At 47.3% G+C, this 21,015-nt stretch overlaps 1 protein-coding gene across 3 annotated transcripts in view; it reads left to right on the top strand.

Moving 5' to 3' along the window:
• LOC118372757 (unconventional myosin-XVI) overlaps positions 1–20,667 on the top strand; it is a 260,749-nt gene extending 240,082 nt beyond the window's left edge. For 2 of the 3 annotated variants that reach the window (XM_052522327.1, XM_052522326.1), the window contains exon 35: positions 16,882–20,667. In XM_052522327.1, coding sequence (XP_052378287.1) covers positions 16,882–17,061 — 180 coding nt within the window. In that variant the 3' untranslated portion in view covers positions 17,062–20,667. Of the gene's footprint in view, positions 1–1,313; positions 1,403–16,881 lie in introns of all 3 variants that reach the window. The other variant, XM_052522328.1, reaches the window with a different exon arrangement.
• The last annotated feature ends 348 nt before the right edge of the window (positions 20,668–21,015 follow it).

The raw sequence follows: 21,015 nt of genomic DNA, 5'->3' as shown, positions 1-21,015 counted from the left end.
GGAAAATCATTCTTCATCATTATCGATTGGATCTGATAATGATTCAAATGTGAGTTAAGATGAGGAGCGTGTAGCTACAGTAGGAAGCGAACAAGAACATTCCTATCGGTGGTCCGACCGGCTCAGGGGACAGTGTTCCCATGAGATTCCCGTGAATGCCGAAGAGGCACACCGACCTTCTAGCCATCGCTGATCCACTTTTCATTTTCCATTGGTTTTGTCTTGTCTTCCATCACACCTGGTTCGAATTCCATCAATTACATGTTGTGTATTTAACCCTTTGTTCCCCCCATGTCCTTGTCGGTCATTGTTTCTTGTAGTGCTTATGCACGGTATGCTGGTATTTTCCGGGTTTTGTTTGACCCATTTCATGTATTACTCTGTTGACGGTGGTTGATGTTTATTAAACGATACCGTTGTAAATCAGTTTTTGCTCTCCTGCGCCTGACTTCTCTGCCGCCAGTACGCACCTCACTGCACTTAATGTGTAGTGTTAAAGATTGATGTTCCAGCACATTCTGTTAAAACAGCTGTTCAAACAATAACAAGGAAAATCTCCCCACCCATGTTTTGGTAAAAGCTGAGGGATGGGCTGGAGAAATGCAACTCTATAATTCATGGACAGAGCTATGGATCCAAGGACTGACCATCCATGATATCAAAATGATACTTTTAACCATGTTTGTTTACATTTCATTTGTTTATAAACATTGGAGTAAAACAAGCTTATATTTTGGGTTCTGTTCTCATGAGACATTTATTTACAAGTTATATTCTTCAAGAATCAATGGGTACATATCGTTCAGTCCAAAAATGGATGTAGCAACTGCAGATTGCCCCTTTAAGGACAGGCCTAGTTATTCTTACTCTGGCTAAGAACAGCTCCTGACAGAGTAGCACTCTCTAGACAGGTTCATTCTGGAAGTACTCTCTTTCACTCTTTAAGTTACTCTCTGCTGTCTCTAAACATGTGTTCTTTCCTTCTCTGAACTCTTAATGTCTCCCTTACATGGTATCATGTGGAATATGCATTCGCTTTTTATGACTGGAATATGCCATGGTACGAATCCACTGAAGCATTCCATGACACCAGCATGTGATAGTCAAAGAACACGGTATGATTCAGGGTATGTCAGGGGCCATGCAGTGCAGTGCTTATTGATCTTACTGTATGTTCCCAACAGTAGTGTATTGGGGAATTCTTCTCTCTCTCTCTCTCTCTCTCTCTCTCTCTCTCTCTCTCTCTCTCTCTCTCTCTCTCTCTCTCTCTCACTAAAGGATGTGGCTGTCTTTCTCTCTTTATCTTCTTCCAGAGGGGTCATCTCAACTTCTCGCCCTTCGGTGCGGGGGCTGCACTCTAAGGCAGAGCGGGCGCGGGAGCACCCCTCACATTAGGGACGGGGTGAGTGTGGTTGACCGTATCATACTCTAGCTCGACGCTCTCCCTCCCTTCCACACTTCCTCTTCTTGTTCAATCCACTTCCTGTAACCTGACACCCTGCTCCTAGGAGAAGTTACCCCTAACCACAGATCTAGGATCAGATTGTCATCCCTGTAATCCTAAACTTAACCATTCGGAGGGGAAAACTGATCTTGGATCCGCGTGTATAATAGGCAGCTTCATCCTACTCTCTTCCGCTCATCGCTCAGAAAGGAAACTGCAGCTCTGGGTTTGACTCTGTGCTCCACTCTCTGGTTTGACATTCAGCTAAGGGGTGGGGGGGAGTGATCCCTAGTTAAACCCCTAACCCTCAGTCACCAACTACAGGTTGTTCATCTGAATGGATTGGACAGGTATACGCAATATGGCGAAAACTCCACCAAGCCAATAGGAGGGTAAGCTAAAGCAATATCGGTATTGTTCATTCCATGAAATGTCTATGGGGAAGGGGGTGAGTTATTGCCTGTTTTAGGCAATGAATTAGAGAAGGAAGTGTGTAGAGTCAGGTGGAAAGAGGAGCTAGAGTCACACAGTTTGCAGTACAGAAGTGTGCAGAGAAGTGGCCCATAGTGGGTAAAGTGTATAGGGTAAGTCAGGAAAGGGCAGTGAGAGAGTTAATGGTATACATACTCCTAGTTGGTGAGGTGGGGTTAGATTGTTAGGTGGTGGAGGGAAATGGCTAGCGTTCAGTAGAGTTTAGATGAAGTAGTTTGTCAGTGAGTGGTTCTCTCCTATGGAGCAGCTCAATGAGAGTTGGGGTGTAAACCAACCTGTCGTACGGCTCAGTGGAGTGACCCCGGGCTAACCTCAATATAAGTAGCTTAGGGAGCTGCCTCCACATAATCACAGCCTGGACAGGCCCCACTCAAAGATGGACATGTTTGGGGAACGTTAATCATATGTTTGGGTGCAGACCTTGGTTCTCAGCTTCTCTGTCAGACGTCCTTGGGTGAGGGATGCTCTTGGAGGTTGTCCTTGGACAACACACACACACGCGCATAAACACGCACACACGCACGTGCAAGCCCACGCAGATGCGCGCACACACGCACATACACACGCACACACACGGAAACAAACACACACACGCACAGACAAACACACATACACTCGTTCACAACAGTGTGCTAAAAGTGGGTGTATATTCATGTCCACATCTGTTATCTTCTCAAACAAAAGAGAGCTGCAGTTTTTTTACACTGTTTTTTTTCTGCTCATCTACTGGCTTGTTTATGTTTATACTGAATTCATGGGGCCCGTCCCCTTTTCCTTCACAGTGGCATTCATCAATTCATTCATTTTCTTTGACTAGGATTGAAAAACAATAGTTGAAAGGATCGGCATAGATTATTTAATGAAGGACATTGCTTGTGTTTGCTACATTGCTTCCATGTGATGGAGGTGATATGGAGGACGTTGACCTATATCTGCGTCTCTTTGATGACCTTTGATTTCTGGTTCAGTCAAGCAAAAATGTAAACGTTTGCTGCAATTCACGCAAATGAGCGCCAAGATGGATGTAGGGCGACTATGGAAAAATGCATTGTGATTGAGAATTTAGTTATACTGTATATCTCAAAAGACAGCCTAGCATTGTTCCAGCAATCATGAAACATCCATAGTGAATTTCCATTCGACATTAAAATGTAACAGAGAATGGTACACCACAGTCCCATAGTTATAGATTAAAGTAACTCCTATATCCTCCATGAATATCCCTCAGGGCACCTGCTGTCTTTGTAACAACGCAACAAAAGATGCATTCAGCATTGCCCTGAAAAAGCCCTTCATTTTAAACCTTGGGAACTCATTATTCTTATGATAAGTTAACTGGTGTTGAAAACTCAATAGGGACTGAAATGACTTCATCCTCCGCCCCCTATCTAATCAGGCCTGCCTCTCTCGATGGTTGGAACCCGGTCCCAGTTCCATTATGATGAGTTCATTGAAGAGGTGCGAAAGACTCCGCGACCCACAATCCCATTCTATTAGCCACATTCCAAACTGTGTTTATGTGGGATTAGTAGATCAGAAGAGCGGGGAAAGAGAAGGAGGGATGAATGGGGAAGAGAGGGAAGAGGGGGATGGATAGCTTTTAATTGGCAATGAATGGGTGGGCTTTAGTGCATGTAGACAGTGGTGCTCTGCACTGATCTCATAAGGAAACACATTATTGTTTGTTTGTTTTCTCCCATTGGTCAGTTCAGTAGAGTGACTGCTGAAGGACCCAATTGTGCCACAATGCCAGAGGGAGGCGAGAGAGGGATTAGGGGGAACCCAAAGGGTACTCTGGTTCTTCTCCTAAGGCATGGAAAGGGACAGAAACGAGGGGAGGAAGAATAGAGAGAGGGATAAAGAGAGTGATTGAAAGAGGTATGTAGAGGACGGGGCTGGGCGGAAAGGCATGAGAGCTTGTCTCCCCACATCCAATCCACTCAGGATAATCCCAGTCTTACATGAGAGTGTGTGTGCACAATGTGACATACGTGTTTGTGTCGTTTGTCTGTGTATGTTCGTGTGTATATGCAGGTCTGGTGTTGTTGACCTGTCGCACACAGAGCCTTCTCAGAATTGAAGCGTGCGTGTGATTTTTGTCCTGCTGGGTTCCCTGAAATCTCTCTTTTTCCCTAAGCCATGCGTGTGGAGCAGGGAGGCCACACATCTAGGTCATTAGCGGTCACTCCTTCTTTCTCGTGCTTTCTCTCTTGTGTATATGTGTGTGTTATTTAGAGAGAATATCAGCAAGGTCTTTATCTTTTCCTTTATTAGGAGTATTACTCTGGGACACAGTCTGTGTGTGGGTCAGTGGCGGTCAGTGCCATTTATGATGAGGGAGGACAATTGTTTTTTTCATGAGCATGGCCTTATTTCTATTTTTTTTGTTGGATGACTTTAATTCATATTCCATTCACCCAGTTCAATGTAACATCGATAGGTTTAGGCTACTACATGATACTCAAATTTCCCTCATACCCATCTGAGTTTGCTACAGCCTAGCGGATGAAGGAAAGTTTACAATGTAGGTGCACACAGGTCAAGAGAAAATGTTGAGATAACAGACAGTGACACATGGACAGACTGTGACACATTCAATACCGCCTTGCACACTCTTGCCTGCATCTAGCTCATCTAGGGTGTAATCATTAGTCCAACAGTTGCAAACAAGAGTTTCTATTGGACAAATTCCGGTGTTTTTATTCCTGTTTCATTTGCTTCCGTTTAAGAATTGTTTTGCTCCAGAATCAGTCGAATGAATCAAGCATAAACACAGTTCACTTTCATAAGCAGCAACGTTGTATTCCTTCTCTCCTCTATGCACTCTCTTCCTCTTACCTTATCCCTTTGTTTGTGGACAACACATCAGCTGTATGTGACCAGGCGAAAAAACCTTTCCAAGCCAAACCATGTTATAACTGCTACACACAGCCTACATAGTTGTCCACATATTACAGTAGCTAAAGTAAAATCCTAGTCAACATAGCTAATAGAACTAATGCGTTAGTAAACCCGATACAATCCTGCAGTAACGTTAGTCAGTAAGCAATAAATTAATAAAACCAAAAGCTTTACCTTGACTTGGAAGAGTTCCAGTGCTGTGTTGGATAGACGTCGCCAGTAAGCTAACATAGCATCCCTCTGTTTGAGCCGAGTGTTTGTGTAGCTAAACTAGCTAGATGCATTTGCTAGCTAAGTAAGTGAAACTGAAAGTGAAAAAAGATGACATTTGTTGAAAATAACTATTTTCTTTCTCTCTCTTTGAGTCTACAACTCACCACATTTTATGCACTGCAGTGCTAGCTAGCTGTAGTTTATGCTTTTAGTACTAGATTTATTCTCTGATCCTTTGATTGAGTTTCAATTCCTGCTACAAGAGCTCTGATTGGTTGGAGGACATCCTCCAGATGTTGTCATAATTACTATGTAAGTCTATAGAACGGACTCTTGAGTTGCGCCAGCCGACCGCGACTGGGAGACCCATGAGGCGGCGCACAATTGGCTCAGTGTCCTCCGGGTTAGGGGAGGGTTTGGCCGGCTGGGATGTCCTTGTCATGCTCTTGCGACTCCTTGTGTGAGCTGGGCGCATGCACGCTGACTTCGGTCGTCAACTGTACTGTGTTTCCTCCGACTCATTGGTGCGGCTCCCTTCCGGGTTAACCGAGCAGTGTGTTAAGAAGCAGTGCGGCTTGGCGGGTAGTGTTTCATAGGACGCATGGCTCTCGACCTTCGCGTCTCCCGAGTCCGCACGGGAGTTGCAGTGATGGGACAAGACTGTGATTGCCAATTGGATGTCACGAAATTGGAGAATTTAAAAAATAATAATAACAACTATGAAACGGGCTGAGAACCAAGAGCCTCCAATGTTTTGTATTGAAGTCAATGTACCAAGAGGGGGAGGGAAGATAGCTGTCCTCCGGCTACACTACGTTGCTACCCTACAGAGTGCTGTTGAGGCTACTGGAGACCATTGCAAAACAGTGTGTTTTAATCAATTATTTGGTAGACATGAAAATATTTAGTAATGTTTTATCTAAAAAGGCTAACTTTTTCAATGTTTCAAACAAAACAAAAAAATCCAGACACATTTTGCGCATAGCTGTATTTATGTTATTTTGTCTCTGTCGTGTAATGCTTTGAACATAGCAGTATAGTATACAGTTGAAGTAGGAAGTTTTACACTTAGGTTGGAGTCATTAAAACTAGTTTTTCAACCATTTCTTAACAAACTATAGTTTTGGCAAGTCTGTTAGGACATCTACTTTGTGCATGACACAAGTCATTTTTCCAACAATTGTTTACAGACAGATTATTTCACTTTTAAGTCACTGTATCAATATTCCAGTGGGTCAGAAGATTACATTACGTTAATTGTGCCTTTAAACAGCTTGGAAAATTAAAGAAAATTATGTCATGGCTTTAGAAGCTTCTGATAGGCCAATTGACATTATTTGATTCAATTGGAGGTGTACCTGTGGATGTATTTCAAAGCTTACCTTCAAACTCGGTGCCTCTTTGCTTGACATCATGGTAAAATCAAAATAAGTCAGCCAAGACCTCAGAAAAATTGTAGACCTCCACATGTCTGGTCCATACTTGGGAGTAATTTCCAAACGCCTGAAGGTACCATGTTCATCTGTTCAAACAATAGTACACAACTATAAACAGCATGGGACCACGCAGCTGTCAATCAGCTCAGGAAGGAGACGTGTTCTGTCTCCTAAAGATTAACGTGCTTTGGTGCGAAAAGTGCTAATCAATCCCAGAACAACAGCAAAGGACCCTGTGAAGATGCTGGAGGAAACACATACAAAAGTATCTATATCCACAGTTAAATTAGTCCTATATCGACATAACCTTAAAGGACGCTCAGCAAGGAAGAAGCCACTGCTCCAAAACAGCCATAAAGAAGCCAGACTACGGTTTGCAACTGCACATGGGGACAATGAGCGTACTTTTTGGAGAAATGTCCTCTGGTCTTATGAATCAAAAATAGAACTGTTTGGTCATAATGACCATTGTTATGTTTGGAGGGAAAAGGGAGGATGGCAAGCCGAAGAACAGCATCCCAACCGTGAAGCACGGAAGTGGCAGCATCATGTCGTGGGGTGCGAGAACCATATCAGGCCAAACACAGAAACAGACAAACTAGACACACAACATAGAATGCCCACTCAGATCACACCCTGAACAAACAAAACATAGAAGCATACAAAGCAAACTATGGTCAGGGTGTGACAAAGACATCAGTCAGGAAGTTAAAAATCTAGAAAATCGAAAACACATGAGATCCTTTATCAGTCATTATTATTCTTTGACTGTTTTTAGAATTTTAAACACTTTTGGGGGGAGTTTGAAATGGTGGTCCTTTGCTCTGGACAAGCGCATTTCCTGGCACAGAGCCGACATGGAAATTAATAATATTGAAAATATTTTTAAAATTACAACAAAAAAATCCAATTAAATAAATGTAATTCAATAAAATTCCCCTAAATATGCATTTTAAGCAACAATTATGAATTTTTCCAACTATAAAAATAAAGTTTCCCTGTCGGACAATGATTTTCCCAACTTTTAAGAATCCCTGAGATACAAGCACATAAAATGGCTAGGTAAATAAAAAAACACTGTTCAACCTATTTTACTGTTAAACCAAATCAGTTTATGTGTACTGGTCTATGTTGTTCTTTCTGATTTCTCCCCATGGCTTTTCTGTTCTAAACTGCTTCCCCAGTGTTTTATCCCAGTGGGAGTTGGCCCCCCCTAACCTTTGATTGACAGCTGAGAATGACCACTGTTCATCCCAGATTATAATTTTATTACCATATCATTACCGTACTATTACCATATTGCTTTATACCCGTCTCTCGCTAGGGGAGGAGTCATTTAAGAGTGCAAGAGAGAGAAATATAGAGATAAAATGAGAGAGAGTGTGTGTGTTCGTGTACTTGCAGTCATGTGTGTGTGTCTGTCTGAGTGTATGGGTGTGTGTTCAATTTAACATGTTTGTATGTGTGCTTGTCAGTTGTGGCAATTGATCGTTTGTCTCATTTGAAAAACGAAATTACTTAATATTCTACCAATGGAGGAATGAGTTGTCTGTCTGTCTGTGTGTAGGGGAAATTAATTGCATCATCTTTACCATGGCTACTGTAACATCAGACTACCAGATGTGGTTGATGTCACTCATTAAGGAGTAGAGAGAGTCATAGAATCACAATCCGTCACTGTGGACTAATGAATGTGTATTTGTGAATAGCATAATGTCATTGGGTTTGTTTGTCTGTTCATGTGTCCTCATGCATCTCTATCTTGTGCGTGCGCGCGCACGTGCATGCTCATTAGGGCGGGGTGGTATACCGTAATTTACTATATATCGGTATTGATGAACAGACCGGTTTGAGTTTTTTGTACTTTTACTTCTATAATGGTATTTCAATGATTTCTTTGTTAACTGTGATACGCTACTTCGGTGCGTTTAATATCCATTTTTATAGTTTACTCTGTTTGCTACTACTAGTCATCTCTCTCCTCCTGCTGCTGTATGCCGCTAACCACACCAAGCCCTGCCCCCTCTCACTCAAGGAGAGCAGTTGCTTGATCACTGAGTCACAAGCGCTTTCTTGCCGTTCACTCTCCATGGTCAGATGAATGTAACAATGTTGGTGACATGCTGCGTTCCACAAGCGTTCTATACACTATTCGTTTGTGTGTCTTACTGTCTGCAAACTACTATCTGATAGTTTGTCTTTTCTTAGCAAGGTGTTGCTAAAATAGTTTGTGTTAGCCGCTAATGCTAATCGCTAGTTAGTTTCTAAATGTACTTAGCGCAAACGTAGCTAGCTAGGTCTTGATAAACATGTTTGTGCAACAGTATCTAATCAGAGAGGAATAAGTGAAACATCAATATTGTAATGACCTGACTAGATCATAAATGAACAATTGTCCAGACAGAGGCTTGAGTTTGCGAATTGACGGTTTATTAAACCAACTTTACACAGGCTACTGTTTGGGCCGTAGCACACGCCAAATAGATGACAGATAACCCACAAGCCAATCGTGACCTTCTCTTGTGAAGCCCAGACGTAAGAGAGAGAGAACAAAGGCTGAACCTGGTTTTAACTTCCAATGCTCCACCCCCCTGCCCAACCCCCCTCCACGCCACTCCGCCAACCACCAGGATGCCCGGCATCAGAACATTCCAGGCATTCCCGTGATTGGCAGATAGCAGGTTGATTGACATGTCGGACCCCGCGAACACCGGGTACTGGTCAGTACAACACAACCACCTCCTAGCCTAACACATAACACACAGCTGTCTGTGCGGGTCGCTACACAGCCCCCCCACCACAAAGTCCCTCGTCCCCGAGGGAACAAACAAAGTCTCTGAAGCGACCCGGAGGTCTCCTTTGCCTGCGTGGCCGTGATGGTTGCAGAGTGCCCTCTGGGAACCAGGGGATGAAGGCAGGGATATGGGTGACAAGGAAGCGGGAACGGGTAATACAGTCCGTGGCTCTGGGGAACCACGCGGTGACACAGGGGGAGACAGGGGAGTGGGTTGTCTGGAGCCTTGTCTGCGGCACCTGAGGGTGGGTGCCTGGAGAATGTCATTGCCAGAGAGGGGAATTGTGGGGGTTCCTGGGGTTTGGGGAGAAGAGGCCCCTCTGTATGGGGCTAACCTGTCCCGGTGCAGTGCCACCTTTCTCCCCTGGGAGGAAGCTGCACCCGGTACACAACCTCCCCTACCCTCTCCAGGACACTGCAGGGTCCCACCCAGTGACTGTCCAACTTGGGGCATCTGCCTTTTTTTCCTTAGGGGGCTGTAGACCCAGACCAGCTCCCCAGCCACAAAGTGCCTTCCCGGGTGTGCACGTCATAGTTCCTTTTCTGCCTCACACCTGCATTCACCAGCTGCTCTCTGGCGAAGGTGTGGGCTGTCTCCAGGCGGTCCTGGAGTCTCCGGGCATACTCCGGCCCCGGAGGAACATGAGGGCTATCCAGGGGCCGACCAAACGCCATCTCCGCAGGGGTGCGGATCTCTCTCCCCAGCATGAGGAGGGCAGGCGTGCAGGAAGTGGAGTCTTGGACAGGCGAGAGGCATGCCATGAGGACCATAGGCAGGTGCTTGTCCCAGTCACGCTGGTGTTTGGAAGAGACGATGGCCAGCTGCTGTCCAAGCGTTTTGTTGAAGCGCTCCACAAGGCCATCACTTTGAGGATGGAGAGGAGTAGTGTGGGTCTTGTGCATACCCAGCCTCTCACACATGGTGGCGAACACACGGGACTCAAAGTTTCTGCCTTGGTCGCTGTGGATGGACTCTGCAGCTCCAAACCTGCTGAACATCCCCGCTGTCAGGGCGTCGACGATGGTCTCTGCCTCCTGGTCAGGCAGAGCATAGGCCTCGAGCCATTTTGTGAAATAGTCCATGGCCGTGAGCACCCAGCGGTTTCCACTGTCTGTGGTGGGGAACGGCCCAACTACATCCACTCCCACCCTCTCCATGGGAGCCCCCACTGGAAAATGTTGGAGCTGAGCATGAGAGCGGCCTGGGGGGCCCTTTCTCGCTGTGCAGTTGTCACAGCGGCGACAAAAGTCCTCCACATCCCTCTTGTGCTGCCCCCAGTAGAAGCCCTGACGGAGACGGCGCAGTGTTTTTGTGACCCCAAAGTGTCCAGTCCCCACCCCCCCATGAGTACTCTGGAGCACAGCCTCCCGCAATGCTTTTGGGACCACCACCTGCCACCTCTCCTCTCCCGTAGCTGACTCCTTCCATGCCCGCTGTAGCACGCCATCAGCCAGCCGCAGTCTCTCAAACTTCGACCACAACCCTTTGGTCGCGAGTGAGAGCGCTGTCACCTTTTCCCATGGTGGCCTCACCTGCGCCTCTACCCACTGTAGCACTGGCTGTAGGTCTGTGTCCCGTCCCTGCTGCTGCCGCCATTCAGCCACGTCGACAGTCTGCAGCTCACAGCAGACAGGCCCGCTCGCCCGACACACTGTGGCACAGACACCCTCCTCTGCCCGCAGCTCTCTCCCGTCCCTCTCTCCGTTCACAGTGGCGGCAGCCGTCTGCAGTACAGGGCCGACGGGACATGGCGTCGGCGTTGGAGTGGCGTGCCCCTGCCCTGTGAACCACGGTGAAGTCATACGGCTGAAGCTCCTCCAACCAGCGTGCCACCTGCCCCTCTGGCTCTCTGAAAGACATGAGCCACTGGAGAGCAGAGTGGTCAGTCCTTACAGTAAAGGGCAGACCACCCAGGTAGTACTTGAAGTGTTTGACGGAAGCCACAACATCCAAGAGCTCCCGCCGGGTCACACAGTAGCGGCGCTCATGTTTGTCAAATGTTTTGCTGAAGTACGCCACCACTCTCTCCCCCTCTGGCCCCACCTGGGCCAGCACCCCACCCATGCCCACATTGCTCGCGTCTGTGTCCAGGATAAAGGGCAAGGTGAGGTCAGGGGGGGCGAGCACGGGGGCCTCGATCAGTGCACGTTTGAGGGTGTTGAACGCCTCCTCACACTCCACTTTCCAAGTGAAAGCCTTGTCCTTCGGCAGCAGGCGGTTCAGTGGAGCAGCAACGCTTGAGAAGCCCCGTACAAACCTCCTGTAATACGAGGCCAGGCCCAGGAAGCTCTTCAGCTGACGCTGGTCGGTGGGGGTGGGCCAGTCTCTGACAGCCCCTACCTTGTCCTCCATGGTGCTGATCCCCTCCCTCCCCACTCGGTGGCCCAAGAAGGACACCTCTCTCCTCATGAAGTGGCACTTCTCGGGGTGGAGCTTCAGACCTGCGGCAGCCACCCTCTCCAGCACACGCCGTAGCGCCCCCAGGGCTGACTGGAAGGAGCTGCCATGGGCCAGGATGTCATCGAGGTATACCAGACACTGCTGTCGGGGGATGCCATCCAGCACCCTGTCCATCAAAAGCTCAAAAGTAGCTGGAGCGTTGCACAGGCCAAAGCACAGGACCTTGAACTGCCAGTGTCCTCTGTTAGTGGAGAACGCAGTTTTGGCTCTGGCCTCTGGGGAGAGGGGCACCTGCCAGTAGCCACTGCGGAGGTCTAGTGAGGAGAACCAGGAGGACCCCTAACCAGGTCCAGCGACTCATCGATACGTGGTATGGGGTATGAGTCCTTCCTGGTTACCTCATTCAGCCGCCTGTAGTCCGCACAGAACCTCAGCTTGCCCCCCTTCTTCGGAACCATGACGACTGGCGCCGCCCAGGGGCTGTCTGAGGGCTCAATGAAGTCTGCCCGCTGCAGTCCTTCTGTAGCTCAGTTGGTAGAGCATGGCGCTTGTAACGCCAGGGTAGTGGGTTCGATCCCCGGGACCACCCATACGTAGAATGTATGCACACATGACTGTAAGTCGCTTTGGATAAAAGCGTCTGCTAAATGGCATATATTATTATTATATTATTATATTATTATTATATATTATCTCCAACACAGCCTTGTCTGCCGCCTCCTGGCGTGCCAGCGGGATACGGCGGGGATGCATCTTGATGGGTCGAGCATCACCTGTGTCGATCTCATGCTGCACCAGATGAGTCTGACCCACCTCTTCCTCACTCAACGCAAAGCTGTCTCTGAATTCAAACAGCAACTGCCACAACCGTTCCTGCTGCTCGGGGTCAAGACCAACACAGTTCCTCCCCCATATCTCCCTCCCCGCAGACAGTGTCCTCTCCTCTCCCATCTGGGGTAGCTGGGCTGGGGGGGTGCGGCCCGGGCTCACAGATGGCTGTGTCATGGAGGTAGCTGGGGGAATGTAACACACCGCCGTAGGTGACAGGGGGACTGGGGAAAAGTCACACACAGCTGTGGGGGAGGGGGCGCAGCCATGAGTCTCTGCTGCTTTAACTGTTGGAGTAAAGGGTTTGTTGGGTTGAGTGAATGTGACATTAGGGGGGGCCATGGTGACTTCCGTCCCTCCCTAGAAGCTCAGTGTGCCCCTATTTAGGTCTAACTGGCAGCCTGTGCTCCTAAGAAAGTCCAACCCCAGGATACAAGGGTCCTGCACAGCCGCCACCCACACAGGATGACGCACAGTCCTGCCCCCTACTGTCAGAGTCATTATTCCCTTCCCTTTCATGGGTGCCAGCTCACCTGTGACTGTGCGGAGCTGCACAGTTGTAGGCTCACACTGAGTCCAACCTGGCACAATATCTGGCCTCACCAGGGTTACTGTGGACCCAGTGTCCACCAGGGCGGAGCAGGGCACCCCCTCCACAGTGACAGGGACATGACAAAAGTCCCCAACACAGGTCCGGCCCACCACAACAACAGGCTCCATCCGCTTGCCCTCGTCTGCTTCTGGGGGAAGTGGAGCCTTGCTTCCCCGTCTGTGCCGGTGGGCTCCTCCTGAAGATGATGGTGGTTGGGATAGAAAGCCAGGGGTACGCACTACCCGGTCTATGCGGACCCCGAGCCGTTTCCCTGAGCTCTGGGGGACATGGGGCAATCTCGGCGCAGATGGCCTGGCTGGCCACAACCCCAACAGACCCTGGGCGTGTGTTTCGTTCCGCCTGTAGCGACACAGCACGAATTAGTTTTGTCATTCGGCCACCCAAGCAGGCTTTTCCGGCTCCGGGCTGCTCTGCCCCCAAGCTCGCACAGAGGGTGTGTCTCCCTGCACCCCCACCAAAGCCCCAGCTGAAGCCCCAGCCCACACCAGCTCCCTCTCCAAAGCCATCTCTAAGGCTGTCTGCAATGACTCAGGATGAGCCAGCTGGGTCTGTATGCGCAGCTCCGTAGGAGAGAGCGCCTGTATGAACTGGTCCCGTGCTAGCTCGCTCTGCACGGAGGGGGGCATGTGAGCATATGCCCGCCGAGAGAGGCTCTCAATGTCATTAGCTAGCACCCGTAGAGGCTCTCCAGGCTGCCTGCGTCTATTACTCAGTTCGGAGCGCAGTAGCCCGGGCTGTACACACTGTCCATAGCGCCTCCTCAGTGCTCCCACTAAAGCACCATAATCATGCCTGTCCTCGGGGCTAATCAATATCAAACAGGCCAGAGCTTCATCCGTGAGGCATAAAGCCAACTGCAGTGCCCTTTCTTCATCCGACCACCCCCTAAAATGAGCTAACAGTTCAAACTGAGCATGAAAAGCTTCCCAATCCCCCTTACCGGAATACTTCGGGGTCTTAACAGATACGGACGCAGCCGGGAACTGGGCGCCGCCATGTTTGTTTACATCCTGAGCCCCAGATTCCTCTTCACGCCGCGTCGACGTCACCACTTCGGTCCGCCCACCAGAATCCGCGCGAAATACAGTCGACGAAGCACTCATGCCCGCTTCAGCCGCCATCGCTCTAACGTCCTCCCTCAAGCGGCCTCTGCGCTCCGACGCCCTGGCGATCTCCTCAGACAGAGCCCCCAATGTCCATTCACACGCACCTCCTTGGCCATAATCGTCCCCTACCTCCACCTTCACTTTCGGATTCCCTCGAAGCATTTTCAATCCCCGTTCTCACCTACGGTAGCTAGCCACATAAGTCAGCTAGCTAGCTGGCTAACTTGTATCAACGTTTTTACTTCTGACACCAATGTAATGACCTGACTAGATCATAAATGAACAATTGTCCAGACAGAGGCTTGAGTTTGCGAATTGACGGTTTATTAAACCAACTTTACACAGGCTACTGTTTGGGCCGTAGCACACGCCAAATAGATGACAGATAACCCACAAGCCAATCGTGACCTTCTCTTGTGAAGCCCAGACGTAAGAGAGAGAGAACAAAGGCTGAACCTGGTCTTAACTTCCAATGCTCCACCCCCCTGCCCAACCCCCCTCCACGCCACTCCGCCAACCACCAGGATGCCCGGCATCAGAACATTCCAGGCATTCCCGTGATTGGCAGATAGCAGGTTGATTGACATGTCGGACCCCGCGAACACCGGGTACTGGTCAGTACAACACAACCACCTCCTAGCCTAACACATAACACACAGCTGTCTGTGCGGGTCGCTACAATATGTTGGCTAGCTAGCTAACTAGCTACATGAAGTAAGAAAACATGTCCTATAACATCTAATTAGGGTCACCTGAAAACACTTACTAACACTTTAGTTTTTACCCTGTCGATTAATTCCTCCCTGGTTTATTAATTTGTTGTGATGTCAAACAACAATGTGTTCAAGGTGCTGCCCACTATATTCTAACTAGAATTAGAATAATCATTTTATTTCCATGATCCCAACAGCTAACAATTAACTCGGCCTATATTTTTTGCCCATATCATGCTGCATGGCACAGTGTTGAAATTACAATAAAAGTACAGGAAATGCAGAAATTGATGAAAAAATACAAACGTTTTTGTTTGGAGTTGGATTGAAGACGATAAATGGAGAAACCCCCATTGAAGTCACTTATAATGTCTGTGTTTGCCAGCCTAGTGTCATGAACTACTCATAAAGCATATTTAGAACTTTTATTATTCAAAGACATAAAATACAGACAAATACCGTCAAAACTGTTGTGATATGATATTTTGTCCATATCACCCAGCCCTAACGTGTATACGACAGTAGGACACAGTGTGCATGTCTGCTGTTCCAGTAGCCGGTGTTCCTGGCATCATGGCTCAGAATAGCCTGGCAGGGATGTGTAAATTATAGATTAGGTCACTGAGCACTGTGCTGGTACAGGCTATCAATATATGTGTGTGGATATGTCTGTCAATGTGTGCGCGCATTACTGTGCATTTGTGTGTATGTGTCTGTGTGCGTGCATGCGTGCGTTTGTGTGTGTGGCCTGGATTCCTAGAGTACGTCAGTGCTGTACTGTGTGCTTGGCGTAGTGCAGGGAAAATGTTGCGGTATGAGTCCCTGCTGTGGTTTTATTTAGCTGTGACGCTCTGCTCCCCTTCTGAACAGAACAGAGATGGAAAACACAGACAGGAATCGCCATCACCTCAACATCATCAGCATAGCAGCAATAGCTTAACCACAACACAGACTGTTTGCATGTCTGTATCTTAGCTTCTGTTTACTGCAGTAACACAACAGGTTCACTTCTATACCCAAGTCAGTGAAACAGTGGGTTTGAAACCAGGGGAAATGGGTTAGACCAAACATTTTTGGACACTTCTCCACTACATTGAAAACCCTTATACAGTGATAAAGCTATATGAGGAGTTTCAGTTTCTGCCCTTAGCAACAATCAGTTGGTCGCTAGTCGGTCGCTGGCATTAAGTGGCCGTGGATGATTGGAATTCTTGTCTGATTCATTTGCCTGCGTATTGACTGGCTGGTGACTGATGACGTGCTGGACAGACACTGACGGGAGGCTGGGAGCTGGGAGCTGGGAGCTGGGGGGTGAAGCAAGTATGTGAGGGGTTGCTGCTTCATGCCACCATCCTGTCAGAGCCCATTGCCAGCTCACAAACACACTAGCACACACACACACACACACACACACACACACACCTTCATCCCTGTTAGTGCTGATATATAAGTGGGCCACAGTTGATGAGCACAGGTTTATTTCCTCTGCCTCCATTCTAACAGGCCTAGAAGGGAACTGGCCCACTGAGAGTGAACAGAGAGGGAATCAACTCAATGATTATGGGTCCTTTCAGAATGATGGATCAGGCCCAGATTACTCTTGCGGTGTGACCTATTTCACCTCAGCTGATGTGGAGGCTTGCGCCAACCAGATCATGATCAGGATATGAATATGATAGATATATTAGAGGTATTCCTCCAGCTCTTTTAGAGAGAGATATGAGATAAAATTAGTTTTTTTGGTCTTTCCTATCGTCCTCTATTACCCCACTGCTGGTCATTACAGACCCCTCCGCATCTTACTCATACTCACCCTGGCTATATGTAGTTTACTGTATTGTACTCTATGCTGTCTGTTTATTGCTTTCTCTAGGATGAGATTGATAGGAGATCATTAGTACATTTTTACACAATTTAATTAACCCCTCTCCTTCCGCCAGGTGATCCAGCGTCTACGTGGATGTGGGGGGGACGAGGCCGCCACCCTGGGGGAGTTGCTCCGCTGGCGCAGGGCGCTGTGTGAGGGGCGGGCCGACTGGAGGCACCAACAGGACGTCAACGGAACACCACAAACCCCACCCACCACACTGGTCAGGGCTAATAGGAAGTCTTCTCCATAGTGGGAGGATGTCCAACCTGGGATATGCCCACTTTCAATGTCTCACACTGCCTTTCTTGTCTGCCTCCTGCCACGCCCTCCTGCCCATGTCTGCCACCCCATTCGGCAAAGGACAGGTCTGAGAGAGAGGCATTTCATTGGCTAGGACTGCCCAACCCACAAGAGCATTAACAGATAAAGGAGGTAGAAAGGGAATAGAGCAGCAATCAGGATCCACTTTATCTTATCTCTCTCTCTCTCTCTCTCTCTCTCTCTCTCTCTCTCTCTCTCTCTCTCTCTCTCTCTCTCTCTCTCTCTCTCTCTCTCTCTCTCTCTCTCTCTCTCTCTCTCTCTCTCTCTCTCTCTCTCTCTCTCTCTCTCTCTCTCTCTCTCTCTCTCTCTCTCTCTCTCTCTCTCTAACAAGCTGGATGTAGGCTAACAGAGGAGAGGACTGTACATACAATAGTTGCTATGTGGAATGAGGTTTGCCTATGTGTTTTCTGTCTGTAGTAAATATGGTGCACGTTCTCTCTCTATCAAAGCCTACCATGCAGTTACTGCTTACGCAACATCTCCCAGCCCAAACCCCAAACCCCAAAACATGGTGCTGATGTCACTCTGTGTGATGTTATATGTGTCAGGTGTGTGATGCGCACTAGGATGAAGCTGCCCCGGCCTAGACGCTGATCTAGGGTCTGTTTTTGCCTTTACCCTCTGATGCTCATGGGGAAGGTAAGTTGATCCTAGATCTGTGCCTATGGGCACAACAGAACATGTGTGTACCCTTCCCTCCAGACATGTCTGAAGTTTACAAGCGAGCCAAGGCCTTTAAACATGTCCTGTGTTAAACCTCACTGCTCTGGCTTACAGACCAGTTATCATCTCTAGGACCAGGAGGTTTTCCTGACCATGTGATCTGACCAGGGAAAACTCCTGTCTCTAGTCTTCTGGACTCCTTCAGGTATCAGCTACCGCTTTAGCCTCACGCTACACGGTGCTTTAGGTGCTTCTGTAACCCTGGCAACAATAGCTCAGAGTTCAGGGGTCAGGAAAACCTCAGCGATATCCCATCGTGCACTTGTTTCATCCCCAGCTGGCCAACAGCCTTTCGCTTTAGCGCGAACAGAACATCCACAACAGTAAAAAAAAAAAAAATTATGGCAGATATTACTGACTAGGCAAGACAATAGCAGAGCTGTATTTGACAAAGATGGCCATAGTAGCTAGTTCCTGTAGCTAGATCACCTGTGATCAGATTGTATCAATGTCCTGTAAGGTTTTTACTGGGCTTAGTGCCATACAACGGGACTCTAGGCCAGTCAACCTCAGCTATGGCTGATGTATTTTACTGATGTGTTTGTGTAGAGCACACAAACAGACTGAATAAAGAACAGTGTAGATGACCAATGCACAACTATCTGTCGCAGTCCCTCAATTAACTACTTATCTAGACTTATTCTACAAACATCTCAGAGAAATAAGCTCTAAACCACAATGGTACTTTCTTCATATTAGCGTCCCATTTGATATGTTCTATCTTGTGTAAATCAATGTTAGGAGCCTGTACACTTTTCTGTACATTTCAAGGATGCAACTGGAGCACAACAGAGTTCTCATGTAAAGCTACCCCATCCTCCTCAATCACTCTCTTTATTTCCCTCCCAAACCCTGCAATATCCCAACACCCCCCAAGATACTGTAGGGGTCAGAGGGCATTGCCAGGGTAACCTCCCTGTAAATAATGGCCTATGTTTAATTGTCAAATGTTTTAATTTACTATATCAGAATAGCACAGAAATGGGAAGATGGAAAGGGATTTGGAGAATTGTCTATATGGCAGATGGAGAGTTATATGATTGTCTTGGGTTTAATGCAATGACTGAGGCAAAGAGAAGAGGTTTATTTTATAAGGTGAACACCTTTTTTGCGGAATGATTGTCTACTTCTATGAAACTTCTTTATACTGTATTTATTTAGTTTGTTTGTTTGTTTCCCTGCGATACCATTGTAAGACAATATTACAGTGGCTAAAGACTGAGGTTTCCATCATTTGTCTGATGGTTGTTTGGATGATAAATTGCACAATATTGATGTTTGGTGGGGTTTCCACATCGTAAAGGAGTAGCTAGAAGTTGCCCCTAACCACTGATATAGGATCAGATATTTTAACATCCCCCTAATGGTTACGGTTATGATTGGGGAGGGTAATCTGACCATGGTAAATTGGATGGGTGTGCCTATGCAAGCCGTTGGTTCTTAGAAGATTGGTTTGACTGTAAAAGCCAGGAAGTATCAATAGCTCTGATTGATTTCTCATTTACACTGATCACCCTTCAACAGTCTGATTGATCCTGTATTAGGAATTAGCAGCGCCATCACTAGCGCGTCCTTGGTTGTTGATTGAGCCGTGTGTGAGTGTGTGTATGTGATAAGAAACACTACATTTTCTACAGAAATTGGGCAAAGATCACATCAAACATTGACTAGGAGTGAGCCACTTAACCAGACCTTCTGAACACCCAAGCTCTGCTAACGACAATGGAACACAGTATTTCAAAGTGATAGTGTTAAGATACCATGTCTATATGTGATTGGACGATGCTTTAGGATTGGAACGGAGGTGAAACAACACGTCTGGATAGATCAATACAGTTGGTCATATTGTAGTTCTACATCATGTACATATGACTATTGGACAGAGCTGCCACAGTGCACACAGTATACTCTACTTTCATTGAGACAGTACCAGCCAATACCAGTTTCCTACACACAAAATAAATCACTTCATATAGGTAGGTGTACCACTCCTACTCCGATGTGCTGAGGTCCACCACTAAACAGGGTTAAGGTTCGTCCTGTTTTGTATTGTGTCTATTTATCCCATACTACTATGAATGATTTAGTGAAGCAGTGAAAACATGATGAGGATGAAGAGGTATGCATACTTTTTTAAGGCATTTCAGACAGGATGTTAGTTCTTTGTCTCTCTGCATGATCTGACCACTCATCATTTCCTCTTACCCACCGATGCACGGCAGTTAACGCTTGATATTTGAATATCCTTTTACCCTTTACACTGTGAATCACTGCACTGTCTCACACTGCCATGTCACACCGCCATTTCACACTGACATTTCACACTGTCATTTAAGACTGCCATGTCTCCTATGCGCTTGTCACCCTACCATGTTTCCCCTTCCAAAGGAAACCTTAAAATACAGTAAAAGCTACACACATATGTCCCCCAACCCCGATCCCCAATGTGTTTTCTGACTTCAACTGATCTAAAGAACTAGCTACTGCCATTTTTCATTCATAGTCAGGTCTCCCTCTCTTTGTCATAAGGTTCCTAGACCAGATGTCTGGTGCTAAAGCCAGTGCAGAAGGGGCATTTTAATGTTCTCAGTCCATGTACAGTATTCCAATGATACATATTTTAGCACATAGGCATATCACAGCCTTGTTTTCATAGTTGTTGTTTTCTTCCCCTTCTTTTTGACAGACATACAGTATAGTTTACCTGCATACATTGTGTTTGTGGAAAATCAGAATTATATATGTGTTGTTTCATGTTTTGTTTCCAATGTTTTATAAATACCTGTACAGCAATAAAGCACAATTGTGCCCATTCCCTTGTCCTATATCTCTATCCCTCTGTGTGTGTGTGTGTGTGTGTGTGTGTGTGTGTGTGTGTGTGTGTGTGTGTGTGTGTGTGTGTGTGTGTGTGTGTGTGTGTGTGTGTGTGTGTGTGTGTGTGTGTGTGTGTGTGTGTGTCGATGGACAAATAAATGGTGTGTGGTGTGAAGTGGAAATGTGTTTTTGTTGCACATCCCACTCCCAATGAGACACCCTCGGAGAGTGTGTTCAAGGCCAGGGATCAGCCATTATTGACAGCGACCCTGGAGCATTTCGGGATAAGAGAAAAGTTCACCTATTTGGCTCGGGGATTCGAACTAGCAACCTTTCGGATAATGGC

This window comes from Oncorhynchus keta, chromosome 7 (assembly GCF_023373465.1).
Source record: "Oncorhynchus keta strain PuntledgeMale-10-30-2019 chromosome 7, Oket_V2, whole genome shotgun sequence".
NCBI lineage: Eukaryota > Metazoa > Chordata > Actinopteri > Salmoniformes > Salmonidae > Oncorhynchus > Oncorhynchus keta.
The sequence above is the reverse complement of the archived record's forward strand: the minus strand, read 5'-3'. Positions and strand labels throughout refer to the sequence as shown.